Source organism: Pelophylax lessonae, assembly GCF_965119305.1.
Source record: "Pelophylax lessonae genome assembly, chromosome: 4".
Taxonomy (NCBI): Eukaryota; Metazoa; Chordata; class Amphibia; order Anura; family Ranidae; genus Pelophylax; species Pelophylax lessonae.
This window is the reverse complement of record NC_138771.1, coordinates 580066156-580090409: the sequence shown is the minus strand read 5'-3', so window position 1 is coordinate 580090409 and position 24254 is coordinate 580066156. Positions and strand designations below refer to the sequence as shown.

The window sequence follows — 24254 nt, the reverse complement described above, 5'->3', positions numbered from 1 at the left end:
TGTAATCCGAAGGATTCCATCCCCCTCTGTATATGACATATAGGGGCCCTCCACTGTGATCAGAAGGATCCCATCCCCCCCTCTGTATATGACTTATAGGGGCCCTCCACTGTGATCAGAGGGATCCCATCCCCCTCTGTATATGACATATAGGGGCCCTCCACTGTGATCAGAGGGATCCCACCCCCTCTGTATATGATATATAGGGGCCCTCCACTGTGATCAGAGGGATCCCACCCCCTCTGTATATGATATATAGGGGCCCTCCACTGTGATCAGAAGGATCCCATCCCCCTCTGTATATGACATATAGGGGCCCTCCACTGTGATCAGAAGGATCCCATCCCCCTCTGTATATGACATATAGGGGCCCTCCACTGTAATCAGAAGGATCCCATCCCCCTCTGTATATGACATATAGGGGCCCTCCACTGTGATCAGAAGGATCCCATCCCCCTCTGTATATGATATATAGGGGCCCTCCACTGTGATCAGAAGGATCCCATCCCCCTCTGTATATAACATATAGGGGCCCTTCACTGTGATCAGAAGGATCCCATCCCCCTCTGTATATGACATATAGGGGCCCTCCACTGTGATCAGAAGGATCCCATCCCCCTCTGTATATGACATATAGGGGCCCTCCACTGTGATCAGAAGGATCCCATCCCCCTCTGTATATGACATATAGGGGCCCTCCACTGTGATCAGAAGGATCCCATCCCCCTCTGTATATGACATATAGGGGCCCTCCACTGTGATCAGAAGGATCCCATCCCCCTCTGTATATGACATATAGGGGCCCTCCACTGTGATCAGAAGGATCCCATCCCCCTCTGTATATAACATATAGGGGCCCTCCACTGTGATCAGAAGGATCCCATCCCCCTCTGTATATGACATATAGGGGCCCTCCACTGTGATCAGAAGGATCCCATCTCCCTCTGTATATGATATATAGGGGCCCTCCACTGTGATCAGAAGGATCCCATCCCCCTCAGTATATGACATATAGGGGCCCTCCACTGTGATCTAGGGCTGCAACTAACGATTAATTTGTATGTCGACTAATCTATCGATTATTTTTACGATTAGTCGACTAATCTAACGATTATTTAAATTTTTTGTTTTTTTGCTTAATTTAGTGTTTTTTTGATTAGCTAATTAATCCTGTAATTAATACAGACCCCTCAGTAAGCCCCCCTCCCAGTACAGACCCCTCAGTAAGCCCTCCCACCCAGTACAGACCACTTAGCCCCCCTCCCAGTGCAGACCCCTCAGTAAGCCCTCCCACCTAGTACAGTATGTACTGGGTGGGAGGGCTTACTGAGGGGTCTGCACTGGGAGGGGGGGGGCTTACTAAGTGGTCTGTACTAGGTGGGAGGGCTTACTGAGGGGTCTGCACTGGGAGGGGGGCTTACTAAGTGGTCTGTACTAGGTGGGAGGGCTTACTGAGGGGTCTGCACTGGGAGGGGGGCTTACTAAGTGGTCTGTACTGTACAGACCACTTAGTAAGCCCCCCTCCCAGTACACTAGTACAGACCCCCCAGTAAGCCCTCCAACCTAGTACAGACCCCTTAGTAAGCCCCCCCTCCCAGTACAGACCCCTTAGTAAGCCCCCCTCCCAGTACAGACCCCCCCAGTAAGCCCTCCCACCCAGTACAGACCCCTTAGTAAGCCCCCCTCCCAGTGCAGACCCCTCAGTAAGCCCTCCCACCTAGTACAGAGCCCGGCGGGGGAATTTCACCCGCCGGCAATGCTTCAAGCGGCGGCCGGCCGGGGGCGTGTGACGTCACGCGTTGACGCGTCAACGCTTTTTCCGCACGTCGACGATTTTTTGTAGTCGACGAGTCGTGGCAGCCCTACTGTGATCAGAAGGATCCCATCCCCCTCTGTATATGATATATAGGGGCCCTCCACTGTGATCAGAAGGATCCCTTCCCCCTCAGTATATGATATATAGGGGCCCTCCACTGTGATCAAAACGATCCCATCCCCCTCTGTATATGACATATAGGGGCCCTCCACTGTGATCAGAAGGATCCCATCCCCCTCTGTATAAAACATATAGGGGCCCTCCACTGTGATCAGAAGGATCCCATCCCCCTCTGTATATGATATATAGGGGCCCTTCACTGTGATCAGAAGGATCCCATCCCCCTCTGTATATGACATATAGGGGCCCTCCACTGTGATCAGAAGGATCCCATCCCCCTCTGTATATGACATATAGGGGCCCTCCACTGTGATCAGAAGGATCCCATCCCCCTCTGTATATGATATATAGGGGACCTCCTCTGTGATCAGAAGGATCCCATCCCCCTCAGTATATGATATATAGGGGCCCTCCACTGTGATCAGAAGGATCCCATCCCCCTCAGTATATGATATATAGGGGCCCTCCACTGTGATCAGAAGGATCCCATCCCCCTCTGTATATGATATATAGGGGACCTTCTCTGTGATCAGAAAAATCTCATTGCAGATCTATTGTGTGCAGACTGAACGGATCCTCCTCTGTGGGATGGCAGGGGTCAGGGGATCCTCCTGTGTGGGATGGGAGGCGTTGGCGGATCCTTCTGCGTGGGGTGTCGGCGGATCCTTCTGTGTGGGGTGTCGGGGGTCGGCGGATCTTTCTGCGTGGGGGGGTCGGCGGATCCTTCTGTGTGGGGTGTCGGGGGTCGGCGGATCTTTCTGCGTGGGGGGGTCGGCGGATCCTTCTGTGTGCAGAGGATCAGCGAATCTTCCTCTGTGCGGTCGCAGGGTATCGGCGGATCCTCTGTTGTGCCGTCACAATTGTCGGCGAATCCTCCTCTGTGTGATTATTATTTATTATAATACAGGATTTATATATAGCACCAACAGTTCGCACAGCGCTTTACAACATGAGGGCAGACGTTACAATAAAATTCAATACAGGAGGAATCAGAGGGCCCTGCTCATTAGAGCTTACAATCTAGGAGGGAGGGGCAAAAGATACAAAAGGTAATAGTTGTGGGGGAGGAGGTGATGGAGAAAATAAAAGTGCTGTTAGGTGTGGGTAGGATAGGCTTCTCTGAAGAGGAGGGCTTTCAGGGATCGTCTAAAGCAAACAGAGTAGGAGATAATTAGACAGATTGGAGTAGAGAGTTCAATAGGAGAGGCTCTGGAAAAGTCCTGGAGACGAGCATGGGGGAGGGGAGGAGGGAGCTAGAGAAGCAGGAGGTCTTGGGAGGATAGAAGAGAACAATTAGGTTGGTATTTAGAGACTAGGTTTAGTGATACAGGTGGGGCGCAGAGTTGTGGATGGTTATGTAAGTTGTTAGTTCTTTGAATTGAATTCATTGGGTGAGTGGAAGCCAGTGGAGGAATGGACAGAGATGGGTGGAGGACACGGAATGGTTTGGATGAGTCTGGCAGCAGAATTCATGGTGGAGTGAAGAGGGGATAGCCTACATAAAGGTAACCCTATGGGTAGGAAGTTTCAGTAGTCTAGGCGGGAGGTGACCAGGGAGTGATCTAGGAGCTGTGTGGTGTCATTGGTTAGAAAGGGGCGTATTTTGGAGATGTTGAGGCGGCACGATTTGGACAGTAATTGGATGTGGGGTCGAAAGGATAGTTTAGAGTCCAGGATTACACCTAGTACCTTGGTATGCGGGGGCAGGCTAATAGCGGTGCCATCGATATTTGACAGAGAAAGCAGGGGCACGTGGGGGAGGAAATAATATGAGCTCAGTTTTGGATATATTGAGTTTGGGGAAGTAGAGTGACATCCAGGCTATGTCTGTTACTAAATTAGTAATGCGTGAGGAGACTGAAGGAGTTAGCTGAGGGGTAGAGCGATAGATTTTGGGTGTGGTCGGCATAGAGATGGTATTGGTAGCCATGGGAGGCTGACCTAGGAAGGAAGTGTAGGTAGAGAATAGGAGAGGTCCAAGAACAGAACCTTGGGGGGGCAACAGAGAAAGGAAGAGTAGAAGAGGGAGGAGAATTGTGAGACTGAAGGTGCCAGCGTCAAGTACAGTCACGGAGACCAAAGGTGTGGAGTTATTAGAGGTGGTGGGGGTGATCAACCTTCTCAAAGGCAGCAGAAAGGTCCAGGAGTTGGAGTGTCCATTGGTTTTGACCTTTAGAAGCTCAATTGTTAGTTTTAGCAGGGCAGTTTCTGTGGAGTTTTTAGGGTGAAATCCAGACTGAAGGGGATCAAGAAGGTTATTCTCGGTGAGGTGGTTGCTTGTCAGTTGTAGACCAGACATTCAAGGAGTTTGGATAAAAAAGGGAGCAAGGAGATGGGGTGCAGGTAAGGTTTGGTAGGGTCCAGTAAGGACTTTTTAAGTATGGGGGTGAATAGTGCGTGTTTTCCAGAATTGGGGATGACATCAGAAGAGAGGGAGATATTGAAGATGGGAGTTAGTGTGTAGAATAGAGCCAGAGGGTGAACGTAGCATTTGCAGGGGAAAAGGGTTCTGAGGGCAGATGGTTAGCTGGACGTTACTTTATTCAACCTCGCCACTATAGACAAGGTTTCTAAACTTCTTGTATAATAATTGAACCTGTGGGCGTGCAGATTGTTTCTGTACAGAGGAGATCTCCTTACGAATAGTATCAATCTTATGTTTGAAGTGATTGACGATCTCCTGGGCAGTGAGTAAGTTAGTGGGTGAAGGCAGTGTAGAATGAAGGAGAGTGGTAAAGGCAGAGAAGAGTTCACAGGGAAAGGATGATAAGTTGTTAAAGCGGTTGTAAACCCGAAAACAAAAAAAAGCCTGCAAGACAAAGGCATAATGAGCTAGTATGCATTGCATACTAGCTCATTATGTATTACTTACCTTAGAACGAAGCCTCGACACGGACCCCAGGACATCGCTGCGGGCGCTGCCATGATCCCTCTGCGTCTCTTCTGGGTTCGGCGGCTCCGGCGCTGTGATTGGCCAGAGCCGCGATGATGTCACTCCCGCGCATGCGCGCGGGAGTGATTTTCCGGCAAGGAAAGCTGAAGGTCCCCCCGGACCTTCAGAGCGCATGCGCCGCTCGCGTGAGCGGCTGCATGCACTGCAAATATCTCCTAAACCGTGCTGGTTTAGGAGATATTAATTGTACCTACAGGTAAGCCTTATTATAGGCTTACCTGTAGGTAAAAGTGTCAAAAAGCGGGTTACTACCGCTTTAATGAGAGTGATAAAATAGGTCTGCTTGGCAGTGAGGAGGCAGGAATTGTATTTTTGGAGGGCAGATTTATTTTGGTTGAAATCTTTCTCACACTTAGTCTTACGCCACTGGCGCTCAAGAGCGCGGCTATGTTTTTCCAGACTTCTGGTGTCAGCTGTTTGCCAAGGTTGTAGGGGTCGGGCCTGATTCTGTGTGTAGTGAGGGGGGCCAGTGTGTTCAGATAGGATGCCAGTGAAGTTTCTTAGACAGAAATGGCTAGGTTGCGGCAGGACGGGTGAGCTTTTGTCATAGAGGTGGTCAGTAGAAGAATAGAAAAGAGAAGGGTCCATATGGCGACGGTTTCTACAGGTAACTGTTAGGCAGTTGGAGGAGAGGGAGAGAGTGAAACTAATCAGATAGTGTTTAGAGAGATGGAAAGGATAGTAGGAGAGGTTGTACGGAGTGCATAGGTGGGAGAAAACAAGTTCTAGAGTGTTGCTGTCTGACCTGAAGCAATGGACTCATGCTTCTACTCACTCTAAGGAGGAGGTTAGACTGAGAAGTTTGGAACTAGCGGGAGTATTCGTACTAACGGGGATGTTGAAGTCACCTAGAATTAGGGCTGAACGATAGTCGACGTGATATCGACTATCGTTCTGCGGGCGTGGGCGATATTCATATCGCAGAAGACACGATATTGTGCAGGCAGCCGACACAAACGAGTTTCCCCTTGCTTTCGGCTGTGATCGGAACTCCGCCCCTCCAGCCCAATGCAATCCAACTCTCCCAGCTCTGCCTCTAGTCTCCAGCCGACCATTACTCCGCCCATTGTCTCTCCTGGCTGCATCGGGGGCGCGCACGGGGGCGGGATCAGGCTATAATGTGTTGTAAATAGTCAATGCAGAGACAATGGGCGGAGCAGGGCAGAGTAATGGTCGGCTGGAGACTAGAGGCAGAGCTGGGATCACAGCCGAAAGCAAGGGGAAACTCGTCTCCGGTGAGGGAGGGGGAGCGCTGTGTCAGGTGTAGTACCGGTGATGAGAGGACGGTGACGGGGATCCTCCGGTGTCCGCTATGGAGTTCGCAGAGCTGATCAAAACGCCCCGGGTGGACAAGGTGGTCCTGTACCGACCCTTCCACCCGCCAGTGGGCGGGACCCTGTGCCTGACGGGTCACCATCTGATCCTGAGCTCCAGACAGGACAACAGTGAGGAGCTGTGGCTGCTCCACTCATGTCGGGCTGTGTTCTAACTTCTTCTACCTCCTGTCACCACTGTGAGTCCCGACTCTGCCTAATCCACACTGTCAGTGTCTTCTGCATTCCACCCAGAGAAATATCGCAATATATATAGTTGAAAACCAAATATCGCAATGTACTTTTTTCCCCAATATCATGCAGCCCTACCTAGAATGATTGTGGGGATTTTATGAGAGCGAAAGTAGGGTAGCCACTAGCCAGGCAGAGAAGTCATCAAGAAAGTCTGATACCAGTCCATGGGGCTGCTGGTAGATCACATCTATCCTTAAAGAAACTGGAGAGAAAAGATGAATGCAGTGTGCCTCAAATGAGGAGAGTGACAGAGAGGGAGGTGGGTGAAAAACCTGAAAGGTGCTACCTGGGGCTAGAAGGATTCCCCTCCCTTGTGTCCACCGAGTCTAGGGAGTGAGTCCAAAGAAGATATAGTCCATATTCCCATCGCAAATGTTCCTGGAATGAGCTCTTAAGGTACTGTAGCGACCGCTGGCTGGATACTGGAACTTGTACGATATATAGATATTCGCCAGCAGACCAACGATCACCAATTTCATCCAAATTATTTTTATTAAAGAGAGTTCACATCACAAAACAGTGTAGTGCAATGTTTTTTGGAGCTACGCAGGACCCTTGCAGCACATGCCTGACAAAAGTGTCCTGCGTATCTTCGAAACATTGCACTACACAGTTTTGTGATGTGATCTTTCTTTAATAAAAACCGTTTGGACGAAATTGATGATCCTTGGTGTGCTGGCGAATATCTACATATGAGTCCAGAGAAGTCCACCATAGGATAGGGCAGCAGAAGTCGCAGTGTTGGACTCATGAATCCAGGTTTCAATGATGGCGAGTAGATTAAATGAATTGCCGATAAAGGGGTTGTTCAGACAGAGCAGGTATTCCAAAGGGCGCAAGAGAAGGGGAGTCTGGTCTTGGGAAGAAGATAAATGGGAACTAAATTTGTATGGATTGTGGCTGCTGCCAGGGGGTGCCGAGTTATGGGTGCAATGGGTACCATTAAATGATGAAGGCTCAGGGTTTGGGGATATATCTCCAGAGGTTAGGAGAAGCAGAAGTGCAATTTATATGAAGGGACATGCCTCAGTGGCCTGGAGATTTTTTTTTTTTTTTTTTTTTCACGTGTGGATTTAAAATTGTCAGGAAATGATGAGTGCAGTAATGGGGAGAGCACAGAAGTGCGGAAGTTTATATAAGCTGTGGGGTGAAGGGAAAAGTCTAAGGAGAGAGGACACAACTGTCGGGAGGAGTGGTAGAGCGCTCATGTTACAGAGTGGATTGAGAGCTGAAGGGGTAAACAAGATTACCTGTGGTCTGTTTGGTGGTTTTCAAAGTCGAAAGTGCTCCCACTTAATGAAACCCCCACTTCTGAACAGAACCCCATCAGCAAATGTGTCTCCTCTGCACATGTGAAATCCCCCACAAAGATGATTTAGTTTTTAACTGTTAGGCCCCTTTCACACTAGCGGGGCGTTCAGATCCGCCTGTCAGTATTTCAGGTGGATCTGAATGGATGCTCAATGCATCTCTATGGTACATCAGATGTCAGCGGAGACATGTCCTCTGACATACGATCCGGTCCGTCAAATCTGGACGGATGGAAACCCTATTTTCCATCCGCCCAGCGGATGAGAACGGACAGGCGGTCCGATTCCCCCATAGAGAACAGTGGGGACCTGACAGCTCTGTCTCTGCACACAGCGCAGGAACAGAGCTGCCATCCGCCTGCTCAGCGGGGGATTGGCGGATCGATCCCCCACTGAGATAAACGTAGTCCGCCGACGAACTCCCTTGTGTGAAAGGGGCCTTAGGGATGGGTGCATACTAATTGACTAATCAGGAGTTAATAAAGGATAGCTGGCTTAACAGAGCAAGATTTCACTTCAGAAACAGAGGGCAGCAAGAACAAGCCATCATTTTAGGCAAGACACTAGGGAGAAAAATAAACATTGAAATTTAGACAGGTCTACAGATGATCTAAGCAGCAAGGACATACCAGAGTAATACACAAACATAAGGAAAGCCGTTTTCAATGTAATCGTAGGGACCAGATTCTCTGACATGCAGAGGGATCAGATCCTAGTATCTATGCATGTCTTTGGTAAACAAAGTCCTAGAAAGGTCCCATGTGTAAAGTGGGGTACACACTAGTAGAAAATCTGCTGAAAATTCCCATCCGAGGTAAAATCGTCCGATTTTCGCCTAGTGTGTACACAACTTTCAGCAGCCGATGCCGACATTTTCAACGAAAAAAAACGGAGGGATAAACACCAAAATTTTTTTTGTCCGTCCCCAGACGACTGATTTTCGTTTAATGTGCATGCAGTACGTCCATGAAAAATCGGATACGAAAGACCGCGCATGATCTGAAGTTACTGACAACCCGGAAGTCTAGGAACAAATGTGCCAAAAAAAAAAGAAAAATTGGACGAGAAATTTCGTGAACATTTATGCACTGTCAACTAAAAACAGTAATGAACACTGAGACGACAGAGAAAAACCGGAGGATATTTCGTCCGATTTTCGTCAAGTGTGTACGGCCCTTTAGGACAGGGATCAGATTCTGTGAAATGTCGAAGGTCAGAAGACCTCCTGTGTGAGAGTGGACAAGAAGCAGATGTGTGTGATCAGAGGGATCCTTTTGTATAGATGGATAACGGAAAGCACAGATGTAATGTTATCAGAGGGATCTTATTGTATAGTCAGATAAGATAAGGAGCAGATGTAGTGTGATTAGAGGGATCCTATTGTATAGACCAGGGGTCTTCAAACTTTCGAAACAAAGGGCCATTTTAAATGTACTTCAGACATTAGGAGGGCCGGACTTTGGCCAGCGGGAGGCGGAAATTTTCCTGGCATCAGTGGATTTGAACATCACCACATTTGGTATCTGGTGGAAGGAATAGTGCCCCATTGTTGTCAGTGGGAGGGATAGTGCCGCATCATTGGGAGGAATAGTGCCCCATTGTTGGTGTCAGTGGGAGGAATAGTGCCCCCCTCATTGGTATAATTGGGAGGAATAGTGCCCTGTTGTTGGCGTCAGTGGAAGAAATGGTGCCCTGTTGTTGGTGTCAGTGGAAGAAATGGTGCCCTGTTGTTGGTGTCAGTGGAAGAAATGGTGCCCTGTTGGTGTCAATAGGCAGAATCCTGTCTTGCATCAGTGGGAGGATTAATGCTCCAAGGGCCAGATAAAGGCAAGCAACGGGCTACATCTGGTCCCCCGGCTGCAGTTTGGAGACCACTGGTATAAACAAGAGAAGGAGCAGATGTAGTCTGATCAGAGGGATTTTATTGTATAGACGGATGAGAGAAGGAGCCGATGTAATGTGATCAGAAGAATCTTATTGTATAGATGGATAACAGAAGGAGCAGATGAACAGCCGTGGCCAAAAGTTTTTATAATGACAAAAATATTAATTTTCACAAAGTCTGCTGCCTTTTTTTAAGATGGCTATTTGCATATACTCCAGAATGTTATGAACAGTGATCCGATGAATTGCAATTAATTGCATAGTCCCTCTTTGCCATGAAAATAAGCTTGACCTAGAAAAAAACAAACAAATTTCCACTGCATTTTAGCCCTGCCACAAAAGGACCAGCTGACATCATGTCAGTGATTCTTTTGTTAACAAAGGTGTCAGTGTTGACGAGGACAAGGCTGGAAATCACTCTGTACTGCTGATTGAGTTAGAATAATGGACTGGAAGCTTTAAAAGGAGGGTGGTGCATGAAATCCTTGTTCTTCCTCTGTTAACCATGGGTACCTGCAAGGAAACATGTGCTGTCAGCATTGCTTTGCACAAAAACGGATTTGCAGGCAAGGATATTGCTGCTACTAAGATTGCACCTAAGTTTGGGTTCACACTGCTGCGATGAGGGACACCACATGTAAATTGCACATGAATCGCAGCTCATTCCTGTGCAAATTGCATGCACAGTCTCCGGAGTGCGGTTTGAGCCATGGATTTGTATGACTCAAATCGCACCGCATTGGCATCAATCTTGTGCAGGGCCTTTTTTTGTCCGCACCAGAATCTGATCGCATTGCCATTTGCAAAACCAAGTTTGACATGTTGTTAACGTACACTCTGCAATTGCTTCGCATATACAGGTTGCAATTTTGATTTGGTGCAAATTTGCAGAAAATTTGCTGTTAATTTGCACTGCATCTAGTGTGAACTGAGCCTCAATCAAGCATTTATTGGATCATCAAGAACTTCAAGGTGAGAGGTTCAATTGTTGTGAAGAAGGCTTCAGGGCGCCCAAGAAAGTGCAGCAAGTGCCAAGACCGTCTCCTACAGTTGATTCATCTGCGGGATCGGGGCACCACCAGTGCAGAGCTTGCTCAGGAATGGCAGCAAGCAGGTGTGAGTGCATCTGCACGCACAGTGAGGCGAAGACTTTTGGAGGATGGCCTGGTGTCAAGAAGGGCAGCAAAGAAGCCACTTCTCTCCAGGAAAAACCTTTAGGGACAGACTGATTATTCTGCAAAAGGTACAGGGATTGGACTGCTGAGGACTGGGGTAAAGTCTATTTTCTCTGATGAATCCCCTTTCCAATTGTTTGGGGCATCTGGAAAAAACCTTGTCTAGGGGAGAAAAAGTAAGCGCTACCAATGACCCTGTGTCATGCAAACAGTAAAAAATCCTGAGACCATTCATGTGTGAGGTTGCTCCTCAGCCGAAGGAGTGGGCTCACTCACAATTTTGCCTAAGAACACCACCATGAATAAAGAATGGTACAAAAACATCCTCCAAGAGCAACTTCTCCCAACCATCCAAGAACAGTTTGGTGATAACAAAAATGCCTTTTCCAGCATGATGGAGCACCTTACCATAAGGCAAAAATTATAACGAAGTGGCTTGGGGAACAAAACATCAACATTTTGGGTCCATGGCCAGGAAACTCCCCATACCTTAAACCCATTGAGAACTTGTGGTTAATCCTGAAAAGCGGGTGAACAAAAAAAAAAAAAAAACCTACAAATTCTGGGAAACTCCAAGCATTGACCATGCAAGAATGGGCCGCCATCAGTCAGGATGTGGCCCAGAAGTTGATTGACAGCATGCCAGGGGGAATTGCAGAGGTCTTGAAAAAGGAGGGTCAACACTGCAAATATTGACTCTTTGAACTTCTTCATGTAATTGCCAATAAAGCCTTTGACACTTATGAAAGGCTTGTAATTATACTTCAGTATACTATAGTAACATCTGACAAAAAGAACTAAAAACACTGACTCAGCAGACTTTGTGAAAATTATTTGTGTCATTCTTAAAATTTTGGCTACGGCTGTAGTGTGATCAGAGGGATCCTTTTGTATAGATGAAAAAGGAGCAAATGTGTGAACAGAGGGATCATATTTGTATAGACGGATAAGGGGAGGAGCAGATGTAGTGTGATCAGAGGGATCCTATTGAATAGATGGATAAGGTAGGGAGCAGATATAGTGTGATCAGAGGGATCCTATTGAATAGACAGACAGGGGAAGGAGCAGATGTAGTGTGAACAGAGGGATCCTATGGTATAGACGGATAAGGGAAGGAGCAGTTGTAGTGTGATCAGAGGGATCCTATCGTATAGACGGATAAGGGAAGGAGCAGATATGTGATCAGAGGGATCCTATCGTATAGACGAATAAGGGAAGGAGCAGTTGAAGTGTGATCAGAGGGATCCTATCGTATAGACAGATAAGGGAAGGAGCAGATATAGTGTGATCAGAGGGATCCTATGGTATAGACTGATAAGGGAAGGAGCAGTTGTAGTGTGATCAGAGGGATCCTATCGTATAGACGGAGAAGGGAAGGAGCAGTTGTAGTGTGATCAGAGGGATCCTATGGTATAGACGGATAAGGGAAGGAGCAGATATAGTGTGATCAGAGGGATCCTATGGTATAGACGGATAAGGGAAGGAGCAGTTGTAGTGTGATCAGAGGGATCCTATGGTATAGACGAATAAGGGAAGGAGCAGATATGTGATCAGCGGGATCCTATCGTATAGACGGATAAGGGAAGGAGCAGTTGTAGTGTGATCAGAGGGATCCTATTGTATAGACCAGCCTTTTTCAACTGGAGTATCTTGAGGTTTCTTTAGGGGTTCCCTGGCAAAATGCCTAAAAATTGCCACAAACTTGTATACAAGACGGTGGGTGGATGAAGCCTGCCTTTCAGTTACACGGAGCCAAAGGTTTTCATTGTAATCCATTACAACCTTCTAGCTGCCTAATGACCAATGACATCAGTATATAAGGAGAATGTCAGTTGCCTGCATAGCATCCTTGTTTGACCCTCCCCTGCCTCTCTCCATCAGCTTTGGGGTCTCATTAGGTGAAGGAGAAAAACTGAGTGGCAAGGGAAACATTGGAATACTAGACAGTACCAGTTTCCAAAAGTACATTTGCTTTGGAAGAGTAATTCACGTCTAACGTTGGGTGCCCTACCTGTGTTGATGTTGATGCATTATGTAAAAGTATCAGAGTAGTTTTAATTCATAATTCATAATTTTAAAGAGGTTGAGAAACACTCTTCTAGATGGATAAGAAAAGGAGCAGATTTAGTGTGATCAGAGGGATCCTATTGTATTGACAAATGAGAGAAGGAGCAGATGTAGTGTGATCACTGAGCAGCCAGTACTTCCTGTGTCTCTGGCATTAGAAAAGGAGCAGATCCTTGATCAGGGGGGCAAAGCTGCTATAATCTGTCAGGTGATGGTATACAGACCAATTCCTATGTCATCCAGGAGGCAGTCCGGCCAATCCAGGAGCCAGCAGGATTTTTTATTTTTTTTTATTTTTTTGAGGTGGGTCAGCTCCATTGCTAACAACTCAAAATCCCCAAAGTTGGACCCCAGCTGTGATTTTGAAAGAATTCCAGGGTTGCATATGGACCAATGTAACTATGTATATTTCATATTTGTCAGATGCCCCTGGAAGCTGTAAATCCTTGAAATAGACACCGCTACCCCAGTGAACTCCACTTGCTTCTGGGTACCATGCCCAGCAGATGCCCTGTTTTCTTAACACAGGTGCTCAGCCCCAACACCATTCAGAGAATGCTTTGCATTTTCTGAATGAATGCAAAAAGTTCTTTGGATGAGGTGGAGAAGCAGGAAGGCAGTGGGTGACCGCCTGTGTTTACACAGCAGCCGCTTAGTGTAGAACACAGAAGCAAGTGTAGATCTTTGGGGTAGTGGTGTCTGCTTCAATGGTTTCCAGCTTCCAGGAGGATCAGCCAGGTATGGGTATTGACATAGATTGTTTCAGCTTGGACCGATCTAACTATTAGAGGTGCACTGAATGGAAATTTTGGTGCCAAAAATTTAGAATTTAGAATGCACTTGGGCGAAACCGAAAACGACAATTTTTTAGAAATAAATTTTTTTAATATAATTGTATTTGACTTTTTAATAATATGAATTTAAATGAATGGATTGATTGTTGGCTCCTATTGGCACTTTTAGCGTAAGAAAAGCTCAAGAAAAATGCATCCCTTTAAATTCTATGTATGTGCTTCTGTTGTGGTGTTAAAAATTTTGCTTGCTGCATTTTTGGTCAGTTAAAAAAAAAAAAAACTGCACCAAAAAAGCATCTCCCTGTTGAAATGCATTGAAAACGCACTGATAACGCACTCGTTTTACATCTTTGATGCAGTTTTTGAGTCAAATGACCTACAAAAAAAAAAAAACATAAGCACAATAAAATCATGTCAAAATCGTGTGTGTTTTTTGGTTCCATTGTGGGCACCTTTTTCTCTATGGAAAAAATGCCAAGAACACCGTCTTCAGCCGAAATGTTTTGGCCACGGCAGTTGCGGTGCATCTCTAGTAACTATGTATAAAATATCCATGCCTGGAATTCTTCTTTAAGGAGCATTGGCTACCTGGCTCCTGGGATTTGTCCAGCCGTGGTATACAGCCAGCTGTGTAATGGACTTTGGTGGACATTACCTAATAGTAGTATTGACTGGGCTTGTTCTGTAATGTTGAAGGTTTCTGTAGTCTATCCAAACCATTTCTTTGGTTCCAATGAGTTTTAATAGAATCCTCCAGCCTTTATATCCACATAGGTGGCACCGACACCTTGATTCAGCCACCCTGGGATGTGTAGCTGTTATTGTCCAATAACAGGACGGGAGGTGTTTAAAATTGATGAACCCCACCTGTTCTAGTTAAAAAATCACATCCATGCTTTCAGGAAGGCTTCATATGTGTTAGTGTATCGAGATCCAAATATATCATGTAATAAATATTAGTCATGGTTGTCACCCCAGGCTACTCTCCAGATATGGACTGCAAACAGGTACGTATCTCTTCAGCGTTGTCACATGGGGGCAGGGTAGTTTATAGAAGATAGCTGTGTGGATGCTGAAATCTGCAAATCAGGAGGAGATACTGCATCAAGGATGCACACAAGAGAAACCACAGGTGTAAGGACCACCATAGCGTAGTACTGAAAAGCAAACCCTTTATTAAAGTCTTGTTTTGTGGAAGTGACAAGAATCACAGCACCAGGGCTCTGCGTCCAACCATGAGGGAGGCCGACAGGGGGTAGCAAAAGAGATGGTGTTGGACTCCGGTAGTCGCTGTATAGCAGCCGGGACTCAACTGTCCAGTCGGAAAGTGCATTCATTCAGAAGATGCCAGGCAACCACTGAATGGCACCAGTTCCGAGTGGCTGACTACCTGTGTTCATAGTGTAGAAGGGAAGCCACTCCGCGCAGGGTCTGGGAGCAAGTGGAGATCATTGTAGTAGCGGTCTGACTTCCAGTGGGATAGGCCAGGTGTGGTATATACCTATGGCACTTTTCCACTGCAAGTACCGGCTCGGCTCTACTCGGCCCTGCTTGGCCCTGTTTGGTTTTCCACTGCATGGTACCACATGGTACAGTGTTGGAACGGTTCGGTACGGTTTGCTTTTCCACTAAAGTAGTACTAAAGTAAGTGGGTGGGATAACAATTATTCTCTGAACAATCAGTGGCTAGTAGTGACAAACAGTCAAGGCTGCATGCAAAGGATTGTGGGATATGGTACCGGTACGGCCCTGTTGGAACCACAACTGAGGTGGTACTGTTTAAGCGAGCCGTACCATTCGGTTCCATGTAGTGGAAAAGCGCCACCGTACCGAACCGTTCCTACACCATACCATGCGGTACCAGCAGTGGAAAAGCACAAAAGCGAGCCGAACCGTTCGGTTCCATGCAGTGGAAAAGCGCCAATAGTTACATTGCTCCAAGCTGTCCAACAGGACTATGCATGAAACCTCATAAACTGGAATTTTTTTTTATAAGCTGCCCATACACTGAACACATTTTTGCTGGTTTAGCAGGGACCAACCCAGTTTGGTCATCCCTGCTTGACAGAAATCAATCATTTGATGTCCCGGGGGAGTAGGATTCCTCCATCCACCTTGTTTGTGTGGATAAAGGAACATGTCAGGTTTTTTTTTTTTTTTTGTTTAGCCCATTGGCAGGAAGTTCAACCCCCTCCACCCACAACCGCCAACTGGTCCCAGAAGGTTGCAGGACTATGCATGGAGTGCAATGTGTCTCGTGCACGTGTAATGGAGAGCTGACTGTGAAGTCGACTGGCCCGTGTGAGCGCAGCTCAGGATCCCTGGACAGGTGAGTTTCTGTTTATTAAAGGCAGCAGCTACTGTTTATGTAGCTGTTGACTTTTAATTTGTCTAAACCTAAAGCCCCTCTTTAAGTATGATTGTACGTAATGTATATTTAGTATACTTTACTTTTATATTAGTTCTACAAAATGTAGCGGCCATCTATAAGAGGAGATGCATTTGGTTTATTAATGAGGCTTTATATACATGAGACTTTTTGGCACTGTTTCCATCCTTCACAAAGCATTTCTTACACATCATTTGGTAGACTGACGTGGAATGTCGACTTGTTCGTTCTCTTTTGACACTTTTGTGTGGTATTTGCATGTGTAGCTCTGACCTTTTTCTATTAGAGCAAACCTTTTGTGAAAATGGCCAAAATCTCTCTCTGCAGAAGAGTACCTCCCTTATGCCTCGTACACACGTTCAGATAATTGGACGACTTACCGTTCGCATTTTGTTGCATGATCCTAATATCGAATTCAGCAATGCATATAAACGTAGGAATTTTTTTCGTACGATTCCGGAAAAGCCTTCTGGTTGCTTAGCTACGTATCAGATGGTGCAAAACAAAAACAATGGCAGCCAGGCTATTTTAGTGTTTCTGATCATGCACGGTCTTTGTCGATCGATTTTTAGCGGACGCATACTGTAATGATTAACGATTGTCGTCCGCTAGGCTATCGTATGACAGAAGTTTTCATGTTTGTCCCTTCGGATTTTGTTGGATGAACTGTCGTGATCGGCTGTCGAAAGCTGTGTACTAACGATCAGATTATCGTGCGATCAAGTCAAAATCGATTATTTTCGCACGATTATCTGAACGTGTGTACGATGCATTAGTACTGGCACCAACCAAAATCTGTTCCATTCTAGATAATTCTTCCTCTGAAGCCAATCTCCTAGTTCCCCACTGCGCTCAGTGGTTCCACCCACCTATCAATGTGGAGGTTGCCAGGAGGAACCACTAATTGCAGTGGGGGACCCGAAGTTCAAAATTTCTAAAAGTGTTGGTTTCTAGAAAGACTTTAGAATGAGATTTATCTGCCATGGCAGCACAGACAGAGGGGTAAGAATTAGATTTTCTATTTTGCAGGGAGAGCTTTTGGCCAATTACATTTTTAAAGATATGGATTGCTTTTATTCATTTTCCGGTTTAACCATTTGCCATACATCGCTAGATTTCAACTGGGTATACTGGGATGATGCCTACAGCTGCAGGTATCGTTTTTTAGAGCCGGCGGACGACTCTCTTGTTAAAGCAATCCTAGCTGCTAACTAGGTGCCGGATTGCTTTTATAAGCAGTGGGAGGGGACATCCAACCCCAACTCCTTTAGCAAGTCAGCCTCCTTTATAAGTTCTTACTTTCTCAGGCAGTCCTGATTTGTTTACTTGTTACTTTAAAGCCCATCTTCAGGGGAAAAAAAAAAGGGTTTTCCCGTGCAATGGGCCTGTGCATGCACTGCACGAGTCAGCTGCTCATTTTTGTTTAGAGGAAAGAAAGAAAATTCTTAATCCCCTGATCTTCCCCGCACAAGACCGGTTTGGCACCCCTATGCTCCAGCAATCCTGAGTTGTGGACTGTTCCTTTATGACATCAAGTCCAGAACAGGCTTCATAGACCAGGAATAGTCCATTGATGAACTGTAAGGGAGCCCTGTTTCCAGTAGAGCAGGTGAGTAAAAGCTTTCTCTTTACCCCTAGACAAAACGAGCAGCTGACCTGGGCAGTGCAGGCACAGACCCACTGCATGGGAATTTTTTTTTTTTTTTACCAGAGATTGGGTTTAACATGAGGAGACTGTTTTTGCAAACTGCTGCTGAAAATGTTGCTGTCTGTAACTTCTATTTCAAAAAAAAAAAAAAAAGCATGTGTTGTAAGGAGGGCATACGTACATACACACACACTGGATGTCAGTTTTAGCCGGACATGTCCAGTGACTGTTTTTTATGGCATTCGGTTGTGCTCATTGTTGGTCATCGTCTTTCCAAATACCATTTGCTCATTAGCACCTTTTGGCATTTGGCACCTTTCAGGGGGCAGGGGGGGGGAACGGGTACCTGTTTTTGACAGGTACCCGTTCCCCTCTTCCGGGAGACGGCAATGCGGCGCTGGCCCTCGGAAGTTTGGCCCCCTCCGCCTTCCCTCGCCGCCAAGCCAATCCAAATGCGCAGCGCGCTTCGCGCATGCGCGATAGGGACCCGCCCGTGAAGCCGTAAGGCTTCACTGCCGGGTTCCCTCACCGACAATGGCGGCGGCAGCACCCGACAGCCGATGGAAACATCGGCTGCGGTGCCGACATCATTGGATTCCAGGACAGGTAAGTGTCCTAATAATTAAAGTCAGCAGCTACAGTATGTGTAGCTGCTGACTTTTAATTTTTGGAGGGGGAGGCTGGAGGCTGGAACACCGCTTTAACTTAGCTGTGTGCAATGTTCCATAGACAACAGTGCATATCATTTCAGATCAGTAAAAAATGCAGCGATTACTGCAGGAGGCTATATAGCCGCTAGTAGTAACCATTGTATTCTGCCAACTGGGAAGGCTCCCGGTGCCCCTCACTGGCAGAGTACAATAGCGCTTCGGGAGGCATTCCCCCATCAATACTGAATGTGTCAATGGGGGAATTGAGCGATTTTTCTTTCCTTCCACCTCTGGTGGAAAGAAAGAGAGAAAATCAAGTAATCTACGGCCTGCCTTAGTACCGTTTTTAAATGCATCTAAGCACCAAAGACTGTAAATGCTATTTTTTAATATTTAATGTAAACTCTCCCATCCATCCATGTCTCCATGCTTTGTTTTATTGAGAAATTGCTTTGAAAAACACCCCCTAGCATTTTTAACCATGGCCAAAGGTGCAGTTAAAGTGAACTTGACGTTAGGAAACCTGTAATAAATGTATATATTCCCTATTGAAAACACAACATTGTCTTCACATGTCCATTGGGCTTTGGAAAAATAAGCATACATTCTATGCTAATCCTGTCTGGAATCTCCAAGTCAAGCTCTCTGGTAGATGGGTGTATTCTTTGCTTTGTGTAATATGGAGGGCTTCCAGAAGTCAAATTTTTGGGTTTGTTTAGGACTAGCATAGAAAACGTACGCAATTGCCCTTGTTGTTTCTATTTTTATGAGGGAAGATGTAGGCACCTTGGGGGTGTGGTGGGTGTTAATTTCTTTATACCTTAATACTCTTGCTGACAGATTCCCTTTATTGAATGCCCTTTAAAGGGTCCGTCTTCCTTGAATTTTTTGTGTGGGTGGATCTGGGAAATTTAGGTTTAAATTTAGGGAGTCTTTAGAAGATGGACATAACTAGGGTGATCCGATCTACTAACCACTACATAAATTGATATACCATTTCTTTGATAAGACACCCAAGACTACTGACTCCTAAATACTGATGAGTTAAGAGGCCTTGTTACTAGGTACCAAGGTCTGTTTACCCAAGGTATCCCCTATTCCCTAAACACTGGATGAAAGTTGGGGAAGGGTAGGGGATTAAATAATATACTTGCCTTTCTCCTGGCTTCTGCTCAGGGTGCCTTGATGAGGGTGGCATCATCCAGCTTTCCCGTGAGATTTCTGTTGAGTAGCGCAAAATTTGCAAGAAATGATCCTGCGCTGCAGCACGTTTTCACAGGATTTGGGCTACTCCCCATCACTTAGGATCACCTCAACAGGTAGATAAGGTAACCCTCTGGGCTATGGAAGTCAGGAACAGTGAGCATACAGTACAGACCAAAAGTTTGGACACACCTTCTCATTCAAAGAGTTTTCTTTATTTTAATGACTATGAAAATTGTAGATTCACACTGAAGGCATCAAAACTATGAATTAACATATGTGGAATTATATACATAACAAAAAAGTGTGAAACAACTGAAAATATGTCATATTCTAGGTTCTTCAATGTAGCCACCTTTTGCTTTGATTACTGCTTTGCACACTCTTGGCAGTCTCTTGAAGAGCTTCAAGAGGTAGTCACCTGAAATGGTCTTCCAACATTCTTGAAGGAGTTTCCAGAGATGCTTAGCACTTGTTGGCCCTTTTGCCTTCACTCTGCAGTCCAGCTCACCCCAAACCATCTCGATTGGGTTCAGGTCCGGTGACTGTGGAGGCCAGGTCATCTGGCGCAGCACCCCATCACTCTCCTTCTTGGTCAAATAGCCCTTACACAGCCTGGAGGTGTGTTTGGGGTCATTGTCCTGTTGAAAAATAAATGCAGGTCCAACTAAACGCAAACCGGATGGAATAGCATACCGCTGCAAGATGCTGTAGTAGCCATGCTGGTTCAGTATGCCTACAATTTTGAATAAATCCCCAACAGTGTCACCAGCAAAGCACCCCCACACCATCACACCTCCTCCTCCATTCTTCACAGTGGGAACCAGGCATGTAGAGTCCATCTGTTCACCTTTTCTGCGTCGCACAAAGACACGGTGGTTGGAACCATATATCTCAAATTTGGACTCATCAGACCAAAGCACAGATTTCCACTGGTCTAATGTCCATTACTTGTGTTCTTTAGCCCAAACAAGTCTCTTCTGCCACTCGTTTTCCTGTACTTAGCTGCTTTTTTCTTGCCATAATACAAATTCTAACCAGGGCCGTCTTTATTCTTGATTGGACCCTGGGCAAAAATTTTCTTGGGCCCTCTTGAATCCACTTATCAACTATTTGGGGGCTCAAGGGGCAGCTGCTTTGGGCCCCACAACAATGACTAGACCCGGGGCAGCTGCCCCTTTTGCCGTGTTAAAGACAGCCCTGATTCTAACAGTCTATTCATTAGGACTATCAGCTGTGTATCCACCTGACTTCTGCACAACACAACTGATGGTCCCAACCCCATTTATAAGGCAAGAAATCACACTTATTAAACCTGACCAGGCACACCTGTGAAGTGAAAACCATTTCAGGTGACTACCTCTTGAAGTGTGACTCTACAATTTTCATAGTCCTGAAAATAAAGAAAACTCTTTGAATGAGAAGGTGTGTCCAAACTTTTGGTCTGTACTGTATTTATCTAACTGAGATAACATTCTCTGAGAAGAAACCCTGTCCTAACCTTGCAGTTCTGTGCCATGTTTTTTCTCAGACCGAATGGACTGGTCTTGGCGTGAGTCTCCATACATTCCTGTGGAAAATCCAGCAGAGTAGACTGTATAACTCGCTGAAATTACCAAGTTTAATGGTTTTATGTGGCTATACAGGGAAAGAATGTGTGACAAGAGGGAGAAATGCCCATTTTAATTCTGAAAATGTATAATTTTTTTTCCTTTTCTCTCTTGACAGGTCCTAAACATATAGGTGGGGGGCGTCTGTCCTAATCATAGAGGCCCTGCCCGCCCCCCACCATGGGCAACGCGGCTACGGCCAAGAAGGGCGGCGAGATAGAAAGTGGTGAGTTGATTACAAGTGATTGGTTAAATGTGTACCTTAAAAGATTTGCTATGTTATATGGAACACCTAGAAATAATTGTACCATTAAAATGTATCTTTTTTTTTTTTTATCTTGATTTTTTTTCCTGATAAAATGTGACAGTGTTCAGTTGCCTAATAGCTGTATATTAGTGCGAGATCTAATGCCTTATGGGATGTGTAGTTCTAAACCAGCTGCAGGGCCGTAGTTTGGGAATTCCTGATCTGAGGCACTGCTGTCATACAAGATTTGGAGTGAGATTCGGTTATATCGCGATTGAGTTGCTCACTGTTCACTTGCTAGAGAGAAAGCTGTACCAGAGGGCTCAGTGTAAGGATCTTCATGCTTCTGCTTCGTTTATTCTGTTGATCTTGGCTGCTTTCGGAATTTCACCCCACCAGTCATCAAATCACCAGTCATTGGGGGGCAGCCTTGACTTCAGGAAGCAAAGCCCTGCTCCCTCTGCCCAGATGTCCACCTCCGCACAGTGTCAAACAAGGTATGGTAGGTCAGTAGCAGGGAAAAAAAAAATACTGGTGACTAGTCATTTGCCCTCTTCTTGCCTTTTTTGGGCACAGCATTCACAGAACAGGTCCTCTTTAAATGTTTTTTAGTCTGGCATGGTTCCAAAAAATTCCAAAAAAAGTTGGGATGCTGTATACAACCTTCATAAAAACACAATGTAGTGATTTCCAAAACTGCTAAAACCATATTTCTCTTTCGTTCATTGACGGAGACAGCTCCTGATCTTCTTAACCATTGGGTTATACTGCCCCCTCCTGGAGTAGGACACTAGGCAGAAAAAAAGTCTAGCTACGCCTATGGGCAGTCCAAGGGGGTATACTCCCTCTCTTACGGTTTTTTTCTGCCTAATTTTTTTTCTTTTTAGATGGAACTTTTTTTTTCTACTGGTTTTTCCAGTGAGATCTACAGTCAACTGCCGGACTGGGCGACGGGCTGAATTATCTAGATCCAGTGGTCACCCCAGTCTGGCCAGTGAACGTACGCAGACCTCACCGGACCGGGGCTGGCCTGTGCGTTAAACACCTCATGGGGTCGAATACGACCAGGTCTCGGCCCGATTCACAGGGTTCCTCCTGCCTGACAGCCTCCCATTTAGATGGCGAGGGGTTCAGTCTGGAGTGGTGCCCATCTGGTATGGTGAGTAGCTGCCCCCCCCCCCCTCTTCCCCTGGAAGGTTTTGGGGTGGATGTGGGCCCATCCTTGGGACGGTTGGACCCCCGGGTCACCCTCCTTCCTCTAAGGCTCCCCCCCCATCCTACCCCCTGCCCCCCTCCACTTCTGCTGGGGCTGTGTGGGTGGTCTGGTCCACCTCCTGGGGTGGGGGCAGGGCGTTATGCTGGCGATGGGGTGGGGGGAGGGTGTGACGATGGGACAATCAGCTGTGCACAGGGGGAGGCTGCCCTGGTGGGGGCTCCTGTCGGGGCCCCCCCTACTGCCTGTCCCTGAGGCCTAGGGATCCCTCCTGCGTGCCGCGTGGGGCCGCCATTTTGTTGTAGCCTTGTGCTGCAATGCACAGCGGTCATGTTTGTGTAGTCCGGCAGCCAATTTGTGGTGGTTTGCCATAGAAAACAGCAACGGCCATATCTGTGGAGTCTTCTGGGCGGCGTTTTCGGCAGTGGGAGCCCCGAAATGTGCTTCCCTTCTCGGCTCTCTGTTTCGGCAGTGGTCCTTGGGCGTGTCTTTTGGCTCAAATGCTGGTCTGCGGACCAGACTTCTAAGAAGGCCTTAACTGATCTTCCCTTTCAAGGAGATGTTTGGTGCTTCCCTGGATGACATCATTAAAGGTCTCACAGGGGGGGAAGAGTACCTTTCTTCTGCAGGCTACTAAGGACAAGGACCCTCGTTGTAGACGTGGGCCCTCCTTCTCGGCTCATGAGAAGTTTTTTCGTCCTTCAGGGTCGACTGGCAACTTCTCTGGTACAAGACAAGTGGGTCAACGAAGTCATACGATCTGGCCACAAGATTGAGGTTCGTTCTTACCCTCCGGAAAGGTTCTTTCCTTCCAACGTGCAACTGTACCCGGTCCGCTTCCAGGCTCTCTTTGGGGTGGTGCAGAACCTTTTTGCTTCGAGGGATGATCGTCCTAGTTCCGACTTCGGAACATTTCTGGGGTTTTTTACTCAAACCTGTTTACAGTCCCCAGGAAGGAAGGCAAGGTGCATCCAATTCTGAACCTCAAGGTGCTAAACTGCTTTTGCGGGGGCAGAAAGGTCAGAATGGAGTCCATTCGCACGTTGGTGGTTTCCCTGCATCAGGGGGATTTTCTTGCCTTCGACATCAAGGACACTTGCCTTCACATTCCAATATGTGTCAGTCACCAGTGCTTGCTCCGCTTTGCTGTGGGAAAGAAGCATTATCAGTTTGTGGCATTACCCTTTGGTCTCGCCTCCGCTCCTCGGGTCTTCACGAAAGTGTTGGCCCCAGTGCTAGCATGGTTACCTCAGTGGGGGGGGTCGCAGTCTTGGGTTACATGGATGTCTCCTACTGCAGTTGTCTTTCAACGTCCTCTGGCCACACTTTCCTTGGTGCGTACCTTTATCCAGGGAGCTTGACACTTGGTTCCTCTGCAGGTCCTCAAATTGGTGTTGTCATTTATCCAGGAATCTCCCTTCAGAAATATTGGGAGGTTCCCTTGCTTACCTTGTCTCAGAAGGTGGCTGTTTTGGTAGCTATGACTTCTGCGTGCAGGGTGTCCAAGCTGGCGGAGTTGTCTTGCCGTTCACCTTACCTGTTGCTTTACTGAGCTAAGGTGGTTCTTCGTTCCTGTCCATTGTTTAGAAGACCTGGTCCTTTTTTTA

The 24254-nt window shown here is 46.7% G+C and overlaps 1 protein-coding gene across 2 annotated transcripts in view; it reads left to right on the top strand.

The window, feature by feature from the left end:
- Positions 1 to 24254, top strand: part of PRKACA (protein kinase cAMP-activated catalytic subunit alpha) — a 149976-nt gene that overhangs the window by 3091 nt on the left and 122631 nt on the right. For both annotated transcript variants that reach the window (XM_082253295.1, XM_082253294.1), the window contains exon 2: positions 21306 to 21413. In XM_082253295.1, coding sequence (XP_082109421.1) covers positions 21368 to 21413 — 46 coding nt within the window. In that variant the 5' untranslated portion in view covers positions 21306 to 21367. The remainder of the gene's footprint in view (positions 1 to 21305; positions 21414 to 24254) is intronic.